We start from the raw sequence: 19,838 nt of genomic DNA, 5'->3' as shown, positions 1-19,838 counted from the left end.
CCATAGGGTTGCACAGAGTCGGACACAACTGAAGTGACTTAGCACTCATGCATCTGACCCTGACCAGCATTTGAAATTTTAAGATACCTGGCTAGAGTTAAGGTCTTGTATGGTCCTTAAGCAGAGCTAAACCAAATGGCCCACCTGAAAAACTAACCCTTTCTCATCCCCAGTGCTGTGTGGGATAGACTTGATGCTGTTACTGTGCTCTGATCAGGCATGTCCAAAGATCAGACTCTTTGCGACCCCATGAACTATAGCCCCACAAGCTCCTCCATCCTTGGGTTTTTCCAGGTAAGAGTACTGGAGTGGGTTGCCATTTCCTCCTCCAGGAGATCTTCCTGACCCAGGGATCAAACCTGAGTCTCTTGTGTGTGCTGCAGGCGGATTATTTACCACTGAGCCATCGGGGAAGCCCATAGACTTGATATTACATGGGGTATCCAGAATTTAGGGCTAATTATTTGAACACGTGTAAGTTATTAGAATATAGGTCTCGGGTCATGCATTTCATGACATATTTAGCAGAGTGAGTTAAATTGAGTTTCCTTTTGGTTTGAGAAGAGGAGAAAGAAATTTCTGTGTTATATTGCTGATGATGTATAGGAAGCAGAGCTTTGTGGTAGATCTGCTTTCCCTTGCATAGATCCTCTGTCACTCTCACTAACTTCCTGTGAGTTGAAAATTATCTGCAGATGGAGCCATATCTGGACTTTCCTTGGGAAAGGCCCTGCCTTCTCCAGGGCCCCAAGGCCTCATCTGTGAATTGAAGAAATTCAATTAGGTGTTTTTCCACCAGTTTTTCTGATATGCTAATTCTATGATCACTCATCTAATTCATTCCATTTTAATTTTTTTTTTTTTTTTTTTTTTTAGCAAATGTTGACATTTTAGCAGCAATGGTAGAAGATAACAGCGTGTGTGATCCTGAAAGGTGAGTGCTTTCCCCCTGACTTTATGAGGCTTTTGTTTTCAATTATCTGCTGGAGCAGGTTTCTCTACTTTGTCCTTATTGACACGTGAGCCAGAGAATTCTTTGCTGTGGGGAACTGTCCTTTGCCTTGTAGGAAGTTTAACAGCATTCCTGACCTCCAGTGCATGGATGCCATGGTCCCTTTCTCCTGCGGTGTGACATCCCACAATGTCTCCTGACATTGTCCGTGTCCCCTGGGGGTGAAGTCGCCCCTGGTTGAGAACTGCTGGGTTAGTGAACCATGATGGGAGGAGGAAGCCCTGGAACTGGGCACCTGAATTGTCTTCCCTGTGCCACTTATGGCTCCCCTCTTCTCGGGTAAGTTAACTGACCACTCTGAGCTCAAATTCCATTATCTATAAACTGAGGGTAACCGCCACACCAACCTAACTGGAACATCATAAGAAATACAGACTATCTCGGGCACTGAAGACCTCCATGAACAATTAGTTATGCTTAAATGAAAAACTGGGCTGGTTTGGGAGCACCTGCTAAGTTCTATTGGAGAAGGCAATGGCACCTCACTCCAATGTTCTTGCCTGGAGAATCCCAGGGACCGGGGAGCCTGGTGGGCTGCTGTCCATGGGGTCACACAGAGTCGGACACGACTGACTTAGCAGCAGCAGCAGCAGCTAAGTTCTATTTTTGTATTAGGGTATGGATGTTTGTTTTTGATTATGGTTGTTGAGCTTCACAGTTGGTCATAATCACAGGCAACTATATTTCTGTGTAGTCTTTCATGCTTCAGAGAGCATTTATTGAGTGCCTGCTGTGTGCTGGGCATGATGCTGGAGCTGGGCCTTCATACATCCTTGCCAAGGAGGACTCAGTCTAATGGGGAGTAGAAACAAGAAGTAGGGGAAGCTTGTGGGGAGACAAAGCTCAGGACAAAAGGCCCAGGAGAGTGAAAGTGTGGGATGCCCTGGGAAGTTTCAGTCTAGGGTGGCCTGAGGATGTGCTGTGGACAGAAGCAAGAAGGACCAAGGAAGCAAATTGGGTCTGAGTGACCTCGCCAGGGGTTTGAACCTTTTTCTGCAAGGGGTTTGGACCTTTTTCTGCTTACTCTGTAGGTTGTGCACACAGCACATCTTAGCTGTTTCATACATGTTTGTGAAACTGGCCACGTTAGACCCGCGTTTCAGTGAGGTGACTCAGTTCAGGAGGGCCAGTGTTGGGAGCCCTGGTGGTGTAGTTCATGGAGACTCATGGGCTGTGGGTCCCCCCACATTCCAGCCCTGACCACAGATTCCTCATCTAAGGACCATGTCACCTCAGTCATCTTAGAGCATCCTAAAGTCCCCATCATTGGATTTTGTGCACAGCACATATAGATAATTGTTTCATTTTTTTTTCTTTTGATAAATGTTTCTTGAATGAATGTTGTTAAACTTACAATTCAACCTCCTAATATGTGATATTAACATTGTTTTACCCCAGAAAGCTGCAGCTGTGTGTTTTTATTTTAACAACGTAAAAAGTATCCTTAACGAAAGCCAGGAAACTTTTGGCTGTTTGGGGTCTTTGAGACTTTCTCTTCAATTATGTGTGCTCCTTTTGAAGTGGACAAGTGGGCTGGTTATCTGTAGCATGAAGGCTGGTTGATATATCATGAGACCTCCATGTGCCTTTGGGACTCTTGGCCTGGTCTCAGGCGTCAGGCTCTGCTGTGACATGCTGACTGGCCCACACCCACACTCACACCCACCTATTCCACATCAGAGTGCAGATTCCTGGTCAGGCCAGCCCTGTCCTGTCTTAACTCCTCCTTTTCTAGAGGACCAGAAGCCTGAAACATGCCTTTTGAAAGCAGCCAGCATCTAACCTTTAGACTTGTGCTTTTTATACTTTGGATGGCCTGGCTGGGTTTCTTCTAGGTTGTCAAAGTAGTCTCCCCTGTTTCTGAAGCACTGTAGCATGATGGTTAAGATCATGGTTTCAGATTTAGTCTTTCTAGATTTGGATCTCAGAGCCATCACTGTGTGACTTTGAGCAAGTTGCTTAACTGCTCTGAGGCTCAGTGTCCTTGTTTTATAAATAATTCCGATTTAGAGGTTTTGTAAAGATCGAATGCTTAGAATGCTGTTAGGTTTTTATTATTATTATTATCAACGTCTCTTTTGAGCGTCACTTTTGATATCTTGGCCTAAAAGCCTTCTTCCTTTGACCCAATAGTCAGACTGGATCAAATATTCCTTCCTAAGTCATCTAATGATTGGATTGGAATTTAAGTTTTTCTTTCCTCCAGTGTATATATATTCAGGGCCTTTCTTTGCTTAGAGATCTAGGAGGCATTTGGGTAAGTATGAGAAATTAGTTTGCATGAAATTAGATTGTATGAGAAGGGAGATCAGCCATACAAGAAAAGAAACCTCGTACTTCAAAGATAAGCAGTGCATCGTCATTAAAAGCAGTGGTTTATTTCCAACCAGTTAACTAGAAGTGATAAATCACATCATTACTGTTCACAATGAGCTGTCATTGTATAGTCTCAAAAGCTGAGTACCTGCTGCCTGAGATCAGTCCACAAAGCCCATTTGTATAATTGGAAGAGGTATTTTTCCTTTTGATTTAAACTTCTTTCATTGCAGAGGGAGCAAATGGTGTAGCTATTTCTTTTAAGTAACCTCTTCCTTTTTTTCTTCCTATCTTAGCCCAGTGACGCCCAGCACTCCTGGGAGCCCGCCGGTGAGCCCCGGGCCCTTGTCACCAGGGGTCACCCCAGGGAAGCATATCTGCGGCCACCATCTGCACACAGTGGGGGGTCCTGTTGAGCGGGACGTGTGTCATCGGTGTAGGCACAAGCGGTGGCACTTCATAAAACCCACCAACAAGTCCAAAGAGGGCCGCCCGAGGCGCCAAGGAGAGGTCACCGTCCTCTCTGTGGGCAGGTGAGTCCTGGGATGCTTGGGGTTTGTGTGACATGGTTGCTCTGCCGTGTGGATTTGTACACCTATTAAACGTAGCGTGTATTCTCCTGAGCCTGGCTTGGTCCTGTCTCTTGGCTTCTTTGATATTTTCTAGTCTTGAGTCCTGCATTTTTCCAACAGAAGAAGAATTCTAAGAGGTGGTTATTGTGAGATCAGATGTGAGATGTATTGATTAGGGCAATAAATTAATTACTTGCTGTATTAGGATTTTCCAGGAATCAGTAAGATTCTGTATGTATTGTGTGTGTGTGTGTGTGTGTGTGTGTGTGCGCTTCCCAGAGTGGCGCTAGTGGTAAAGAACCCACTTGCCAATGCAGGAGATTTAAGAGACATGGTTTCAATCCCTGGGTTGGGAAAGTCCCCTGGCTCAGGGCAGGGCAACCTACTCCAGTATTCTTGCCTGGAGAATCCCACAGACAGGGGAGCCTGGCAGGCTACAGTCCATAGGGTTGCAAAGAGTTGGACACAACTGAAGCAACTGAGCGTGCATGCATATATATACACAATCAATAAGATTCTATATTATGCTTCCTGGTGGCTCAGGTAAAGAATCTGCCTGCCAGTGTAGGAGATGTGGGTTTGATTACTGGATCAGAAAGATCCCCTGGAGGAGGAAATGGCAACCCACTCCAGTATTCTTGCCTGGGAAATCCCATGGGTAGAGGAGTCTGGCAGGCTGTAATCCATGGTGTTGCCAAGAGTTGAACATGACTTTAGCGACTAAACCACCTCCACCATATTATATATATGCACACACACATACATACGTATGAGAAGAGATTTATTATGGGAATTAGCTCACATGATCACGGAGGCCAAGAAGCCCCACGACCTTCTGTCTGCAATCTGGAGAACCAGAAGAGCTGGTGGTAATTCAGTCCAAGCCCAAAGGTCTGAGAACCAGGCAAGCCAATGGTGTTAGTCCTGGCACCAGTCTGAAGGCCTAGGAACCCGGAATGCTCATGTCTGATGGCAAAAGAAGAGTGAGGTGTCAGCTCAAGGAAAAACAGCAAATTCAGTCTTCCTCTGCCATTTTGTTGTATTCAGGCCTTTGAGGGTTTGGATGATTCTTATTTGCATCGGGGAAGATGATCTTTACTCAATCCACCAATTCAAATGCTATTATCTTCTGCAAAAGCCTTCTGCAAATGCCCTCAGACACACCCAGAACTAATGTTTTATCAGCTCTCTGTGCAGCCCTTGGCCTGGTCAAGTGACAGCATCACACTTTCTCTAATAGATAAAGAATCTCCACTCTCTACAGCAGTTCATGTCACTTGTGGAGACCAGGTTGGTGGTGGCTCTTGGAGCAGTCATCCACAGCCCCAGGTCCTTTCCGTCTTGTGCCTCTGCCAGGTTTGCTAGCAGGAGAAAGTCCTCGGAGGATTGTTCACAAAAGGTTTTAATGGGATGGGCCTGAAGTGGCACATTTCATTCTTGCTCACATTCCTCTGGCTGGCATTCAATCACTCGGCCACACCTAATGCCCAGGGGGGTAGGAAATGTCATCCAGCCCTGTGCTGGGAGGAAGGAAAGAGAAGGAGCTGGTCCAGTGTCTGCCGTGTAAGATCATGTGGGTTCCTGGGACTGCTTTCTTTAGTCCGCCTCCTCTGTGCCCTGGTTCCCCAGTCTGAAACTTCCATTTGCTGGTGACCTACATGTGATGCGGAGGTCTTTGGGGGTGGTGAATCAATTTGATGATGTGTGTGTGTTAGTCACGTAGTTGTGTTTGACTCTTTGTGACCTCATGGACTACAGCCCATCATGTGCCTCTGTCCATGGGATTTCCCAGGCAAGAATACTGGAGTGGGTTGCCATTCCCTTCTCCAGGGGATCTTCCTGACCCAGGGAGGGAATGCAGGTCTCCCGCATTGCAGGCAGTTTCTTTACGGTCTGAACAACCAGGGTAGTAATTTGATGTTACGTAGTGAGCTTCCCTGGTGGCTCAGAAGGTAAAGAATCTGCCCGTAATGCGGGAGACCTGGATTTGACCCCTGGGCTGGGAAGATGCCCTGGAGGAGGGCATGGCAACCTGCTCCAGTATTCTTGCCTGTAGAATCCCCATGGACAGAGGAGTCTGGCGGGCTGCAATCGACGGGGTCGCAAAGAATCAGACATGACTGAGTGACTAAGCACACACACACACACAGCATTTTTGGTTGATTTTGAGAGTCCTACAGGAACTGCATGGCTAATGCTGCTTGGGTGAAGGCAGTAGAGAGTAGTGGTGGAGAGTAAGCATGCTGGAGCCAGACTGGGGAAGCCCTGAGCAAACTCTGACAGTGCTGCCTATATGGTCCTGCTTCTCTGCTGATAACTCTAGGAAGAGTAGCCTAGACTCACCAAATTGCCCTCATTTGAGTCCTGGCACCACTACAAACTGTTCCTTCTCTCTGTGCCTCAGTATCCCCCTCTATAAAATGGGAATGACACCTCACTGGGTGGCTGTGAAGACTAAATAAGGTGACTCATGCAAAGATCTTAATTCAGTTTTTGTCGATTATTATACACTTAAGAATTGTTGGCACAGAAGGACCTACTGTACAGCATGGGGAACTCTGCTTAGTAATATGTAGTAACCCAAGTGGGAAAAGAGTCTGAAGAATGGACACATGTGTATGTATAACGGAACCACTCTGCTGTACACCTGAAACTAACACAACATTGTTAATCAGCTATGCTACAATATAAAATAAAAATTAGAAATAAGGAATTGGTATCTGTTATTATTATTTATTATTTGAATTTCACTGAGTTTTACCATGTGTTGCACCCGCAACAAAGAGAAGACTGCATGGCTCTTTGCCACTTATAGCAAAACAGTGCAACTCGTGACCATGCTGTTTTATTCAGAACAGAGTCATGGGAACTTATGAATGTAGAGTGGGGTGAGAACCTGCAAGTTGTTTGGACAAAGTGTATTTTGTTTGCTTTAAAAAAAAATCTGCTGAAACTTTCTACTCGGATTCAACATGGCTTTTTTAAATGCCCCAGATCCTAGCACAAACACTGTAAAGTAATTATACTCCAATAAAAAAAAGTGCCCCACATCCAACTCTGTGTCTTGGAGGTATTAACAGAATAAATACTATGAATGTTGAATGAGCACAGGCTGTGTTTCAGCATATGTTGCTTCAAGAGAGTCTTAGATCTTGATTACCTAGGTTTGTGGTGACAGCTTTTTTCCTCATCCTCCCTTCACTTCTGCAGCATCTCCCTCCCCATTCTGGTCGGTGAGCTCATTTTGGACAAAGAAGGAGAATTTATTTTAGATGGTTATGAAGGAAATGAAGACCAGGACTAGAGACTTAGAAAAGACTTAAGGGTATTGATGGTGATAGATGAGAAAAGTATTCCAGTTGAATAAATTTTTCTTCTCTTTTAATTCTTGAGAAAAATTTCTCTCAAATTCCTTAACTCTTAATGAAAGCCCAAATTTGCTTTAAAAAAAAAAAAAACAGACAAAACCCAAGCATACACAAAAACCCTGCCTCTGACTGATTCTGGTTAAACGTGTGACTGGGGCCATGTGTGTGTATGCGTGCCTGTGTGTAGAGATAGACATTCTGCCGGGAAAATTTTGAGGAAGGCAACTGCCTAGTGAACATCTGATGTACATACTAGTCAGGCTTTTATCCAGTCTCTGTGGTTAAAACAACTGATGTAAATGCTCAGGTCCTTGTTAGAAACCACAGCTCTGAGGCTGTTTCATATTTGAGTGCCCTTGTTTCTTAGTGCGTTTGCACATGCTCTATAAACTGTGTCGCAGAATCTCTGATGCGTTGAGTGAACAGTAGCTGGGAGGTTTGGCCGGGGATGGGGAGCCTTGCTCTGTGGGATGGTCCCTCCTGTTGTATATGGTGAATTTCTTTTCTTTTAAAAAAAATTTTTTTTTTTGATTGAGGTATAGTTGATTTAAAATGTCATGTTAGTTTCAGGTGTACAGCAGTGATTTGGTTTTTATTACATACACACACACATATATATATTCTTTTTCAGATTCTTTTCCCTTATAGGTTGTTACAAAATATTGAGTATAGTTCCCTCTGCTATATAGGAGGCTCTTGTTGGTTATTTTATTGTATATAGTAGTGTGCACATGTGAATGTGGTGATTTTCACTGCTGTCCTAACTTTTGACTGTGTTTGTTTTGGGATCCTCCAGGTGGATTTTTAGTTCATTCATGGTTCTTGTTCAGTGGAAAAGCAAAACCCATCACATCTCCTCTTCCCCCTGCTCCACCCGCTCAGGTTTAGAGTTACAAAAGTGGAACCCAAGTCCAATCAGAAGGAGCGGAGAAGTTTGATGTCAGTTAGTGGGACCGACAGTGTCAATGGGGAGGTGCCGGTGACGCCTGTGAAGAGACAGCAAAGTGACTCAGAGTAGCAGGTAAGTTGTAGATGTGGCGGCATGGGGGTGGGGTGGTACATGGTGGGGAGAAGGTGCTGAAGAGCATCCCTGGGGTCTATGGTGACATGAGAGTGACTCGGGAAGGACATAGGAGTGTAGCAGGTAGGGCTCTAGGGGACAGAACACCATCTCTTGTCTGCCCATAGCTTTGTGTGAAGAGCCTATCAACACAGGTGCCTCTAGAGGCTTGGTCTACGTGGTGATGAGGAGGATTTCTTATGAGGCAATGTGGAGTGGTGGAGATTGTGGTAAACTAGAGATCACATGCCCCATCTATAGGGTTTGCATGCCCACAAGACAGGAGGCACTTAGTGTGGCTATACCTTTGCAAAAAAAAGATGGAAATCTAAGGGTTTTTACATGTGAAATCACCACAGACTTTTAAATGTTGGCAGCTTGGTAAAAATCCTTTTAAAAACCATTCAGGCCAAATGACACATAATCTTGTCGTCACTTCTAGGTTAACAGTGATTTGATAAAGACTGGAGCAAGCAAAGCAATCCTTTTTTCTTTGAGAAACTAGTTTTCTTTGATGCATCACAGTTCTAAAATATCCCTAGTAGAAATATTACTCTTTCCATCAGATATTTTGAAGCAATTTAAAAGCGAAAGTGAATGCTTCTTAGTTTGGCTGTTTTAACTTTAGAAGATATTACTTAAAAAAAAGCCTCTGCTAATTTGATATTGGCTTAGCTTTTATCTTCCTGTTTGCTTTCTGTTCTGGCTTGAGTCCTGCCCATCCCTTTCATGTTATTTATTAGATATAAAAGGAAGGGAGTGACCAGCTCCAGAGTCTTCAGTGGAACCATCAGAGCCTGAGTGTTAAGGCAGGAGAGGTTCCACTTACAAAGGGAGGGGGAGGCAGGGTCCTAGAAGGTACAGGGAAATAGCAAGGTAGAGCCTGAACCTTTGAGTCAGGCTGCCAGGTTCAAGTCCCCATTTACCACTCACTAGCGCTGGGACCTGGGCAAGGTGCTTGGGCTTTTTGTGCCTACTTTCCTCACTGGGAAGTAAAAATAATACTGCCTGCCTGGAAGGATGGCAGTAAGATATGAGGGAAATAACGCAGGAAGCCCAGGGCCTGGCAGATAGGAAATGCTCAGTCAGTGCTACTAATTATTATAAGTGAATTCACTTGTGGTCAGTGTGGCTGCGTGGGGGGAGAAGTGGCTTTTGAATGGAGCTTCTCTGATAACCTGCCCAGGCTCAGAGGGGTTGGGGATGATCCAGAAGTTATCTGGAGGAACTGTGTTCCTGAATTCCATAAGACATAGGGGTTCTCATAGCTTTCCAGCACTAACTCTTTTTTTTTTTTTTTTTAATTTTATTTTATTTTTAAACTTTACATAATTATATTAGTTTTGCCAAATACCAAAATGAATCCGCCACAGGTATACATGTGTTCCCCATCCTGAACCCTCCTCCCTCCTCCCTCCCCATACCATCCCTCTGGGTCATCCCAGTGCACTAGCCCCAAGCATCCAGTATCTTGCATCGAACCTGGACTGGCAACTCATTTCTTACATGATATTTTACATGTTTCAATGCCATTCTCCCAAATCTTCCCACCCTCTCCCTCTCCCACAGAGTCCATAAGACTGTTCTATACATCAGTGTCTCTTTTGCTGTCTCGTACACAGGGTTATGGTTACCATCTTTCTAAATTCCATATATATGCGTTAGTATACTGTATTGGTGTTTTTCCTTCTGGCTTACTTCACTCTGTATAATAGGCTCCAGTTTCATCCACCTCAGTAGAACTGATTCAAATGTATTCTTCTTAATGGCTGAGTAATATTCCATTGTGTATATGTACCACAGCTTTCTTATCCATTCATCTGCTGATGGACATCTAGGTTGCTTCCATGTCCTGGCTATTATAAACAGTGCTGCGATGAACATTGGGGTACACGTGTCTCTTTCCTTTCTGGTTTCCTCAGTGTGTATGCCCAGCAGTGGGATTGCTGGATCATAAGGCAGTTCTATTTCCAGTTTTTTAAGGAATCTCCACACTGTTCTCCATAGTGGCTGTACTAGTTTGCATTCCCACCAACAGTGTAAGAGGGTTCCCTTTTCTCCACACCCTCTCCAGCATTTATTATTTGTAGACTTTTGGATCGCAGCCATTCTGACTGGCGTGAAATGGTACCTCATAGTGGTTTTGATTTGCATTTCTCTGATAATGAGTGATGTTGAGCATCTTTTCATGTGTTTGTTAGTCATCTGTATGTCTTCTTTGGAGAAATGTCTATTTAGTTCTTTGGCCCATTTTTTGATTGGGTCATTTATTTTTCTGGAGTTGAGCTGTAGGAGTTGCTTGTATATTTTTGAGATTAGTTGTTTGTCAGTTGCTTCATTTGCTATTATTTTCTCCCATTCTGAAGGCTGTCTTTTCACCTTGCTAATAGTTTCCTTTGATGTGCAGAAGCTTTTAAGGTTAATTAGGTCCCATTTGTTTATTTTTGCTTTTATTTCCAATATTCTGGGAGGTGGGTCATAGAGGATCCTGCTGTGATGTATGTCGGAGAGTGTTTTGCCTATGTTCTCCTCTAGGAGTTTTATAGTTTCTGGTCTTATGTTTAGATCTTTAATCCATTTTGAGTTTATTTTTGTGTATGGTGTTAGAAAGTGTTCTAGTTTCATTCTTTTACAAGTGGTTGACCAGATTTCCCAGCACCACTTGTTAAAGAGATTGTCTTTAATCCATTGTATATTCTTGCCTCCTTTGTCAAAGATAAGGTGTCCATATGTGCGTGGATTTATCTCTGGGCTTTCTATTTTGTTCCATTGATCTATATTTCTGTCTTTGTGCCAGTACCATACTGTCTTGATAACTGTGGCTTTGTAGTAGAGCCTGAAGTCAGGTAGGTTGATTCCTCCAGTTCCATTCTTCTTTCTCAAGATCGCTTTGGCTATTTGAGGTTTTTTTGTATTTCCATACAAATTGTGAAATTATTTGTTCTAGCTCTGTGAAGAATACTGTTGGTAGCTTGATAGGGATTGCATTGAATCTATAAATTGCTTTGGGTAGTATACTCATTTTCACTATATTGATTCTTCCAATCCATGAACATGGTATATTTCTCCATCTATTAGTGTCCTCTTTGATTTCTTTCACCAGTGTTTTATAGTTTTCTATATATAGGTCTTTAGTTTCTTTAGGTAGATATATTCCTAAGTATTTTATTCTTTCCGTTGTAATGGTGAATGGAATTGTTTCCTTAATTTCTCTTTCTGTTTTCTCATTATTAGTGTATAGGAATGCAAGGGATTTCTGTGTGTTGATTTTATATCCTGCCACTTTACTATAGTCATTGATTATTTCTAGTAATTTTCTGGTGGAGTCTTTAGGGTTTTCTATGTAGAGGATCATGTCATCTGCAAATAGTGAGAGTTTTACTTCTTCTTTTCCAATTTGGATTCCTTTTATTTCTTTTTCTGCTCTGATTGCTGTGGCCAAAACTTCCAAAACTATGTTGAATAGTAATGGTGAAAGTGGGCACCCTTGTTTTGTTCCTGACTTTAGAGGAAATGCTTTCAATTTTTCACCATTGAGGATAATGTTTGCTGTGGGTTTGTCATATATAGCTTTTTATTATGTTGAGGTATGTTCCTTCTATTCCTGCTTTCTGGAGAGTTTTTATCATAAATGGATGTTGAATTTTGTCAAAGGCTTTCTCTGCATCTATTGAGATAATCATATGGTTTTTATTTTCAATTTGTTAATGTGGTGTATTACATTGATTGATTTGTGGATATTGAAGAATCCTTGCATCCCTGGGATAAAGCCCACTTGGTCATGGTGTATGATCTTTTTAATGTGTTGTTGGATTCTGATTGCTAGAATTTTGTTAAGGATTTTTGCATCTATGTTCATCAGTGATATTGGCCTGTAGTTTTCTTTTTTTGTGGGATCTTTGTCAGGTTTTGGTATTAGGGTGATGGTGGCCTCATAGAATGAGTTTGGAAGTTTACCTTCCTCTGCCATTTTTTGGAAGAGTTTGAGCAGGATAGGTGTTAGCTCTTCTCTAAATTTTTGGTAGAATTCAGCTGTGAAGCCGTCTGGACCTGGGCTTTTGTTTGCTGGAAGATTTTTGATTACAGTTTCAATTTCCGAGCTTGTGATGGGTCTGTTAAGATTTTCTATTTCTTCCTGGTCGAGTTTTGGAAAGTTGTACTTTTCTAAGAATTTGTCCATTTCTTCCACGTTGTCCATTTTATTGGTATATAATTGTTGATAGTAGTCTCTTATGATCCTTTGTATTTCTGTGTTGTCTGTTGTGATCTCTCCATTTTCGTTTCTAATTTTATTGATTTGATTTTTCTCCCTTTGTTTCTTGATGAGTCTGGCTAATGGTTTGTCAATTTTATTTATCCTTTCAAAGAACCAGCTTTTGGTTTTGTTGATTTTTGCTATGGTCTCTTTTGTTTCTTTTGCATTTATTTCTGCTCTAATTTTTAAGATTTCTTTCCTTCTACTAACCCTGGGGTTCTTCATTTCCCCCTTTTCTAGTTGCTTTAGGTGTAGAGTTAGGTTATTTATTTGACTTTTTTCTTGTTTCTTGAGGTGCAGCACTAACTCTTGCTGTCTTGCCCTTGGGAAGATCTGGCCCCTCCCCATGAGTTGAGAAGCCCAATAGGGGCTTTCTTAAAAAGCAGAGTTCCTTTTTAGTCAGTTACTCTGGCCTTGGGAAGGGAACCAGTATTTAGGAAAAGGAAGTGGATGATGAAGATAATAATAAAAGCAACTGATGTCAGTTCAGAGTTCTAGTCTTCTGGATGTTGTACTGAGATATATCTCACATGTCACTATTATAAACATTTCCTAATGGGATGAATACTTTTATCCCTGCTTTATAGATGAGGAAATCAGTGCATGGAAAGGATAAATTATATACATGGTGTGGGTCACACAGCTGGAAGGAGGAGCTGATTTGAACCAAGGTCTGTGACTCTAAGACTAGCCACACTCTTCTGCCATCCTGGGGTGCTCATGAAGGGGCAGCTGAAGACCCACGAATGTAGAACATTTCCACTAATGATCTAGAACCTGGTGGTCTAATATGGTAGTCACTGGTCATCTATGGCTACTTAAATTTAAATTAATTAAAATAAAAAATTTAGTTCTACAGTTGCACTAGTCACATTTTAAGTGTTCAGTAGCCATAGATGGCTAGGGTGTGCCATGTTGGACAACTTCCATGGCATTTCCATCGTTGCAGAAAGTGTTACCGACAGAGTAGGTGGTACTCAGATGTTAGAACTGGAGTTCTGAGTGGTTTTGGTCAATTAGGGAAACATTCTGACTGAAAGCACGAGGGCTTGCCTTTTGGGAAGAGAAGTATGTGGCTATTCAAGTCTACGGTGAGGAAGGCCAGCCAGTTCAGCTGCAAAGAAAGCATGAGTTGTAATGACAGTTCTGCAGATGAGTCATCAACCTGGCAGTGTGTTGAGGGATGGAGCAGACCGTGGGTAAGAAGACACTGTTCGCCCTCAGGCAGGAAGTGCAAGGTGATCCTTGGTCTGGCCCAGCAGGATTAGAGCCTTGCTAATGTGCCATGGCTGGTTTTGGCCACTACTGCCCAGAGAGAGGCACTCAGGATCTGGGAAGGTTAAAAGAATTAGGCTTGCTCAACTAGTGTTCTTGGTCCAAATTCTGTCTGTATCTGGATTTGATCCAGTCACCTGAAATTGTGACCACATCTCACTGGTTTAAAATTTGATACTCTCTGCAAAGCATCCAATCATCTCCCAGGATTTTGTGAAAGAGCATTGGATTTGATTAGGAGACCTGGGCTTTCATCCTAGCTTTGCTGCTTGGAAATTGTCCTTAACTGATTTTACTCTTGGTTTTCTTGAATGTGAAATAGGATATTGAATTCATCAATTGAGTACAAGTGCCAGGAGAGCATCTGGCATGTTGTTGGCTCTCGGTGGTGTTGTGCTGGCCAGAGGATCAACAAGCACATGAGTGACCTTAGAAAGGGGTATGTTTTCTGAGCCTTCAACTTTTTAATTAATTTTGGAATAAAAAAATATTTATTTTGGAAAATGTCAAAGAGACTCAAAAGTAGAGAGAAGAGGATCATGAATGCCCATGGGACTAATTTATTTATAATACGTGCTGTGTGTGGAGTATCTACTGTGTACCTGGCATGCTTTGGAAGGAGTAGTAAGAAGGTACCAGGTTAAGCACAGAGAGTTGAAGCAACTTGTTTCAAGTTAGCAGTAAGAACGTGGTAGAGTTTAGAGTCCAACCCGGGCAGTCTGGCTCCTGGAGTCCCAGCGTCACCACTCAGCCAGGTCTGGGAAAATCAGGTCCTAGGATTAGAGTCTACTGGGATTGGGACTTGCTGAGTAAGGATGTCTGGTGAGCCCAACAGAGAATGGACTCAAAGAATGGAGGGAAGGCAGTATTCATTGACACTTAAAAATATTTGTGTATTCATGAAAATTTTTCTTGCTTGGTTTCTTATTATTTCTCATCCTCCAAGAGATGGCTATTTAATAGGACTTGATTTCCAACTAGAGAAGTCTGGAAGTTTTTCCTTCTGGACCCAGATGGCAGAGTTCTGAGCTGGTTCTGAGGTGAATCAAAAGATCTGCAGTGGAATGTAGCTAATACAGTAAGACAGGAGTGTTATGTATCTTTACACTGTCTGATACAGTTTTTAGAGTTGTATTTTTTTCTGAAAAACATTTTTGTTTACATTTTGATTTTTTGGCCATGCTATTTTACTGAAATGCCTTGTTTTAAACTGGAGTGGGTTGCCATTTCCTTCTTCAAGGGATCGTCTCAACCCAGGGATCGAACCCAGGTCTCCCATATTGCAGGCAGATTCTTTACCGTCGGAGCCACCCAGGGCTACTGTTTTAATGCAAGACTGATCCAAATATTTGAATCAAATGCACATCTACCCGGTGGTGAGGATTCCTTCTTAAAAAAAAAAAAAAAAAAAAAATACAGTGGCTGATACTGCAAACTGGATTTAGGATTTCTCTCCCTCTCCTTCTCTTTTTATTTTTTCTTTTAAAGTAATTTTTATTGGCATTTTCCTTCTATTTTTAAAAACTAAAATCTGCTGTTTGGCATTTTTTCCCCCCTGTTTCCTTGGCCTGAGTTCTGTTTTGTAGCTGGATCTGATTTGCCCTCTGCCTGATTTATTTTGGCAATGCAGTTAAAATGGTTTCTTTTTTCCACAGAAAATGTGTTTTTATTTCTTCTTAGAAGAATAAGCTTTTGTTCTTCAAAGTTAAATAAATCAAATTGCTTTCAGCCTCCAAATGCCACTGCTTTGTCTTCATTATCATTGGTCTTTTGCTTTTTAAAAGTGATGCTGTGGTAAGCATTCTCCAGCACATGTTTCTGAAGTATCTGCCCCCCTCTTTTTTTTCCCAACTTATGGTAGTACCTTATTGAAGACATTGATTTGGTAAGCTTATAGAACAATGTTTTTTATGAAAACAAAAATCATATTAGATATCTTTTTGTTTCAAGTTTTTTTGTTATTGGAGCTATTCTATTAATTCTTATTTCAATCCTTTAGCTTACTAATTAAAGGCTGAGTTTTAAGAATTTCCTGCTAGTCCAGTGGTTAGGACATCACAATCTCATTGCTGAGGGCCTGTGTTCGATCCCTGGTTGGGGACCTAAGGGGATCTCACAAGCCGAGAGGTGCTGCCAAGAGAAAAAATAGAAAGCACAGCTGAGTTTTAAACTGCTTAGGTTTTCCTGAGGTTGGGGGCGGGGGCGGCGTTGTTTGTTTTAAGAATTCCTTTTTTTTAAGCTTTAAATTCTTTTATTTTTATTTTTAATTATTTTATTTTATTTTTGGCTGCGCTGTGCACAGGCGCTATGTTGCAGCACGCGGGCTTTCTCTAGTTGCAGTGAGCCCGGCTTTTCATTGCAGTGGCTTCTCTTGTTGGAGAGCACTGGCTCTAGGGTTCGAGGGCTTCAGCAGTGGCAGGGCATGGGCTGAGCTGTCCCAAGACACGTAGGATCCTACTGCCCAGACCAGGGATTGAACCTGCGTCCTCTGCATTGGCAGATGGATTCTTGTGAAGTCCCTAAACTGCTTAGGTTTAATTTTAACTGTGCCCCTAACTACCAATTGTTTTCAGCAAGTTACTTAACCCTGCCAATCCTCAGTTCTTCATCTTTAAAGTGGTGTGGGGTGGGGTGTTGGACATGAATGACATACTGTATATGTACAGTTCTTAAGTCAGGCCTTGGCACAGAGTTAGTATTAACTAACTCACTATTCACTATTATCAGTAATTTCCAGCCCACTCGCAGGGGTCTTCGTGATTCATTAGCTCATTCCTCAAGCATCACTTTTGCATACTGTGACTCCCTTTTTACTTCTTAAGAACATTAGGGCTTTGGACTCTGATGACATCTCAGAAATAGATACTTGGCAAGTCCCTTAGGAATTTGGGCTATTTTCTTGTTTGTGTTAAGAGGGGCTTAGAAATAACCATGCCTCTCTTATTAGAGGTGGAATCAGAATTAGTAACAAGGCAATTGAAAAGTGTTGTAGCTTAAGTTTTTTTTATTAGACAGATCAGAGGAGGGGTTATATGAAGAGGTAGTGTGGACTGAATTATCTGCACTTAACTGTGCTGCTGCATGGCTGGGGCTCTGCTCAGGGATAAAAGTCTCCTTTTTGCCAAGACTATCTGAGGGATGATGCTCCCTTCCTCTTCAGGACCACGGCCAGGCACAAGGTCAGCTCTCCTGACCTTCAGGGCTTTCATTTCCTACTTTAACAGTGAGGGAAGCATGCTTTTCTCTGTTTTGCTTTTGAACTCTTATGACAGGCAGTGCAGTGAAAGTTGCTGAGTCATATCCGACTTTTTGCGACCCCATGGACTGTAGCCCACAAGGCTCCTCTGTCCATGGGATTCTCCAGGCAAGAGTACTGGAGTGGGTTGCCCTGCCCCTTCCAGGGGATCTTCCTGACCCAGGGATTGAACCCACATCTCTTATGTCTTCTGCACTGGCAGGCGGATTCTTTACCACCTGGGAGCCTGAGAAACTATAGGTACCATGAGTTAATTTTTTTCTCTATAGCTTATTTTTTTTTTCAGGGCAAAATACATATGTTTTTTTTAAAGCCAAAGGATCTCAGATTTGATGGAAACCCCTTCAGTTGGTTCCTTGGCATTTATAGACAGAAACTACACTCCAATAGCCATGGATAGGACCACCTGGCTGACTTAGAAACGGCGGAATACATTTCTAAAGAGTAAAAGCAGTACTTTCTTTGATGCTTGTGTTGTTCTTATATGAAAGACCAGTCCCACTGAGTCCATCTTAAATATGAAAGTGGAGGGAGGTTAACATCTGTCCTTGACTGCTCACTGCCTGTGCAAAACACAGGCCTGTAGAACCAGGCAGATGAGAAGAGCTGAGTGGGGGATAGACATTTGAATGCAACCTGATGGGTTATGGGTGGTCATCTCTGCACTTTGTAGTTGAAGAGCCAGACTCAGTGGGATGAATTTTTCCCAGATCCCTGAGCTAGGTAGGCAGAGGGCTTAGGTGGGAAAAAATCCACACATTGGGGCCAATATGCTCCAATGTGGCTTTGAAGTTCAGGGGAGCTTTGCTTCAACAGAGAAAACAATCCTCATTCAGTGTAGCCCTGTAATTCACAGTGGTGATCATTTCAACATCATCAACTTTCCCTAGGCTCCGTCTCCTATGGGGACCACCTCAAGTCTTTTGGCTGTTAGAGCTGTGTCTGGATCAGTCCAAATTTGTGAGCTATTCTGTTTTCTTACAAGTAGACTGAGATCATAGGCTTTGAGATCTCAGAGGAGCTGTGATGGCTAATTCAGGTCAGTTCCAGTACAGTTTTGTCTTTTAAAAGTATTTATTGAGGCCCTGCTATGTTCCAGGCCTTAGGAACGCAACAGTGTGGAAAAGGGACAGAGGTGGGCCATGCTGTCATGGAACTCCTGCTAGTTTTCGTAGTAATTTTTTCTGCCCATGTTCCCATCCCCTCATTTAAGAATAAAGAGGCCCTAGGACATTATGGGGAGAAGGCAATGGCACCCCACTCCAGTATCTTGCCTGGAAAATCCTATGGATGGAGGAGCCTGGTGGGCTGTAGTCCATGGGGTCGCTGTACATATGTGTCTGCAGCCCCCTCCTTTGCCCTTCTACAAATAAGAGCTTAGATACGTGCCTGCACGTTCCTTTTTATTGAAGTTGATGACTGATAACTTCCGTGAACTGTTTTTAATTCTCCCACATTGATTTAGCCATGAGGAGTGGACATGTTGGACTCATTTAAAATGTTGTATGCACTGTTGGTTCAGTGTTGTTGGGAATAGCCCCCAAAACATTTATGGACATAATCTGAGAGTCTGGGGTGGACCTAAAACATACTATGCTGTCATCAACTATAGTGTTCTAAATTATTCTCCACACCTTTGATCTGTGTACGCAAGAGACTGAAACGTTTGTCAGTGTTCCCAGAATTTAGATAACTTGGGGGCCCAGAGGTTTTGTTTTGTTTTGCCACCAAAGTTAACTGTCTCCTCTCCTCAGTTATCTCCCTCAGCAGGGTCTGCTCCAGGCTGCCTCCCTAGTCCTGGCTGGAAGGTGACCCGCTGACTGCTCAGGGAGCTTATCTGTCCTCCCAGGGGGCCCTGCCACCCTCTGACAAGGCTTGGGAAAGAGGGCTGGGATGTCTGCCCTTTCACCACAGAAGCTGCAGCACTGGAGGCTCACGGGGATTTTGGAGGATGAAAGAAAGGACAGACCTAAGGCATCCTAGGAAATGCCTTTGGAGACATTTTGGCCTAAAATGGGAAAGAAGAGAAAATTAATAATCATATTCAGGATTTTTATGTTTCTTAATCTGTAACTCAAGACTTGGAGCTACTAACTTTAAATAGCTAAATAAATAGTAGTCCCTGTTTTCTAGAAGTCACATGTTTTCTACAAGGATGTATGATGTTGTCGTAGCTCCACAGTATGGGTTCTGGAACCAGACTCCTTATGGCAAGTCCTGGCCTGGCATTTTACAGCTGTGTGTTCTTGGACAAGTTCCTTAGCCTCTGACGCCTTGGCTCTTCAATCTGCAAAATGGGCTTAATAATAATAATACCACCTGCCTTAGAGGGATGTTGTTCCTTGGCACTTCACAACTGCGAAATAGGCAAATGCTTCATGTTATTATTGCAATATTGTGTCATATGGAGCCTATTTAAACACTTAGCAAATAAAAATGTAAAAAATTAATTTTTGGGGGGGGCATGTGGCATGTGGTTTCTTAGTTCCTGACCAGGGATTGAACCTGTGCCCCTGGCAGTGGAAACATAGTTTTAACCACTGGATCACCAGGGAAGTCCCCCAAATGAATAGTTTTTGATGTTTCTTAATTTTCCTGAGACTCAGAGAGGCAGGTTATATGTAACCTATAAGATGTGGTTTTGTTTATTTGACACTCAGGTAGAGACTTACTGGGGTTTCCCTGATGGCTCAGCCGTAAAGAATCTGCCTGGAATGCAGGAGA

General features: G+C 42.7%; 1 protein-coding gene across 5 annotated transcripts in view; it reads left to right on the top strand.

Annotated features, from left to right (window-relative positions):
* Positions 1–19,838, top strand: part of RELL1 (RELT like 1) — a 79,529-nt gene that overhangs the window by 52,504 nt on the left and 7,187 nt on the right. For 3 of the 5 annotated variants that reach the window (XR_011464505.1, XR_011464507.1, XR_011464506.1), the window contains exons 4-6: positions 877–934; positions 3,625–3,861; positions 8,065–8,289. Coding sequence is in view for 2 of the 5 variants with exons in the window: in XM_005899274.3 (XP_005899336.1) it covers positions 877–934; positions 3,625–3,861; positions 8,151–8,286 (431 nt within the window). In the remaining 3 variants the exon portion in view is untranslated. The remainder of the gene's footprint in view (positions 1–876; positions 935–3,624; positions 3,862–8,064; positions 8,290–19,838) is intronic. The other 2 variants (XM_005899274.3, XM_070372258.1) reach the window with 1 other exon arrangement.

Source organism: Bos mutus, chromosome 6, assembly GCF_027580195.1.
Source record: "Bos mutus isolate GX-2022 chromosome 6, NWIPB_WYAK_1.1, whole genome shotgun sequence".
Lineage (NCBI taxonomy): Eukaryota > Metazoa > Chordata > Mammalia > Artiodactyla > Bovidae > Bos > Bos mutus.
This window is presented reverse-complemented; position numbering and strand designations above follow the sequence as displayed.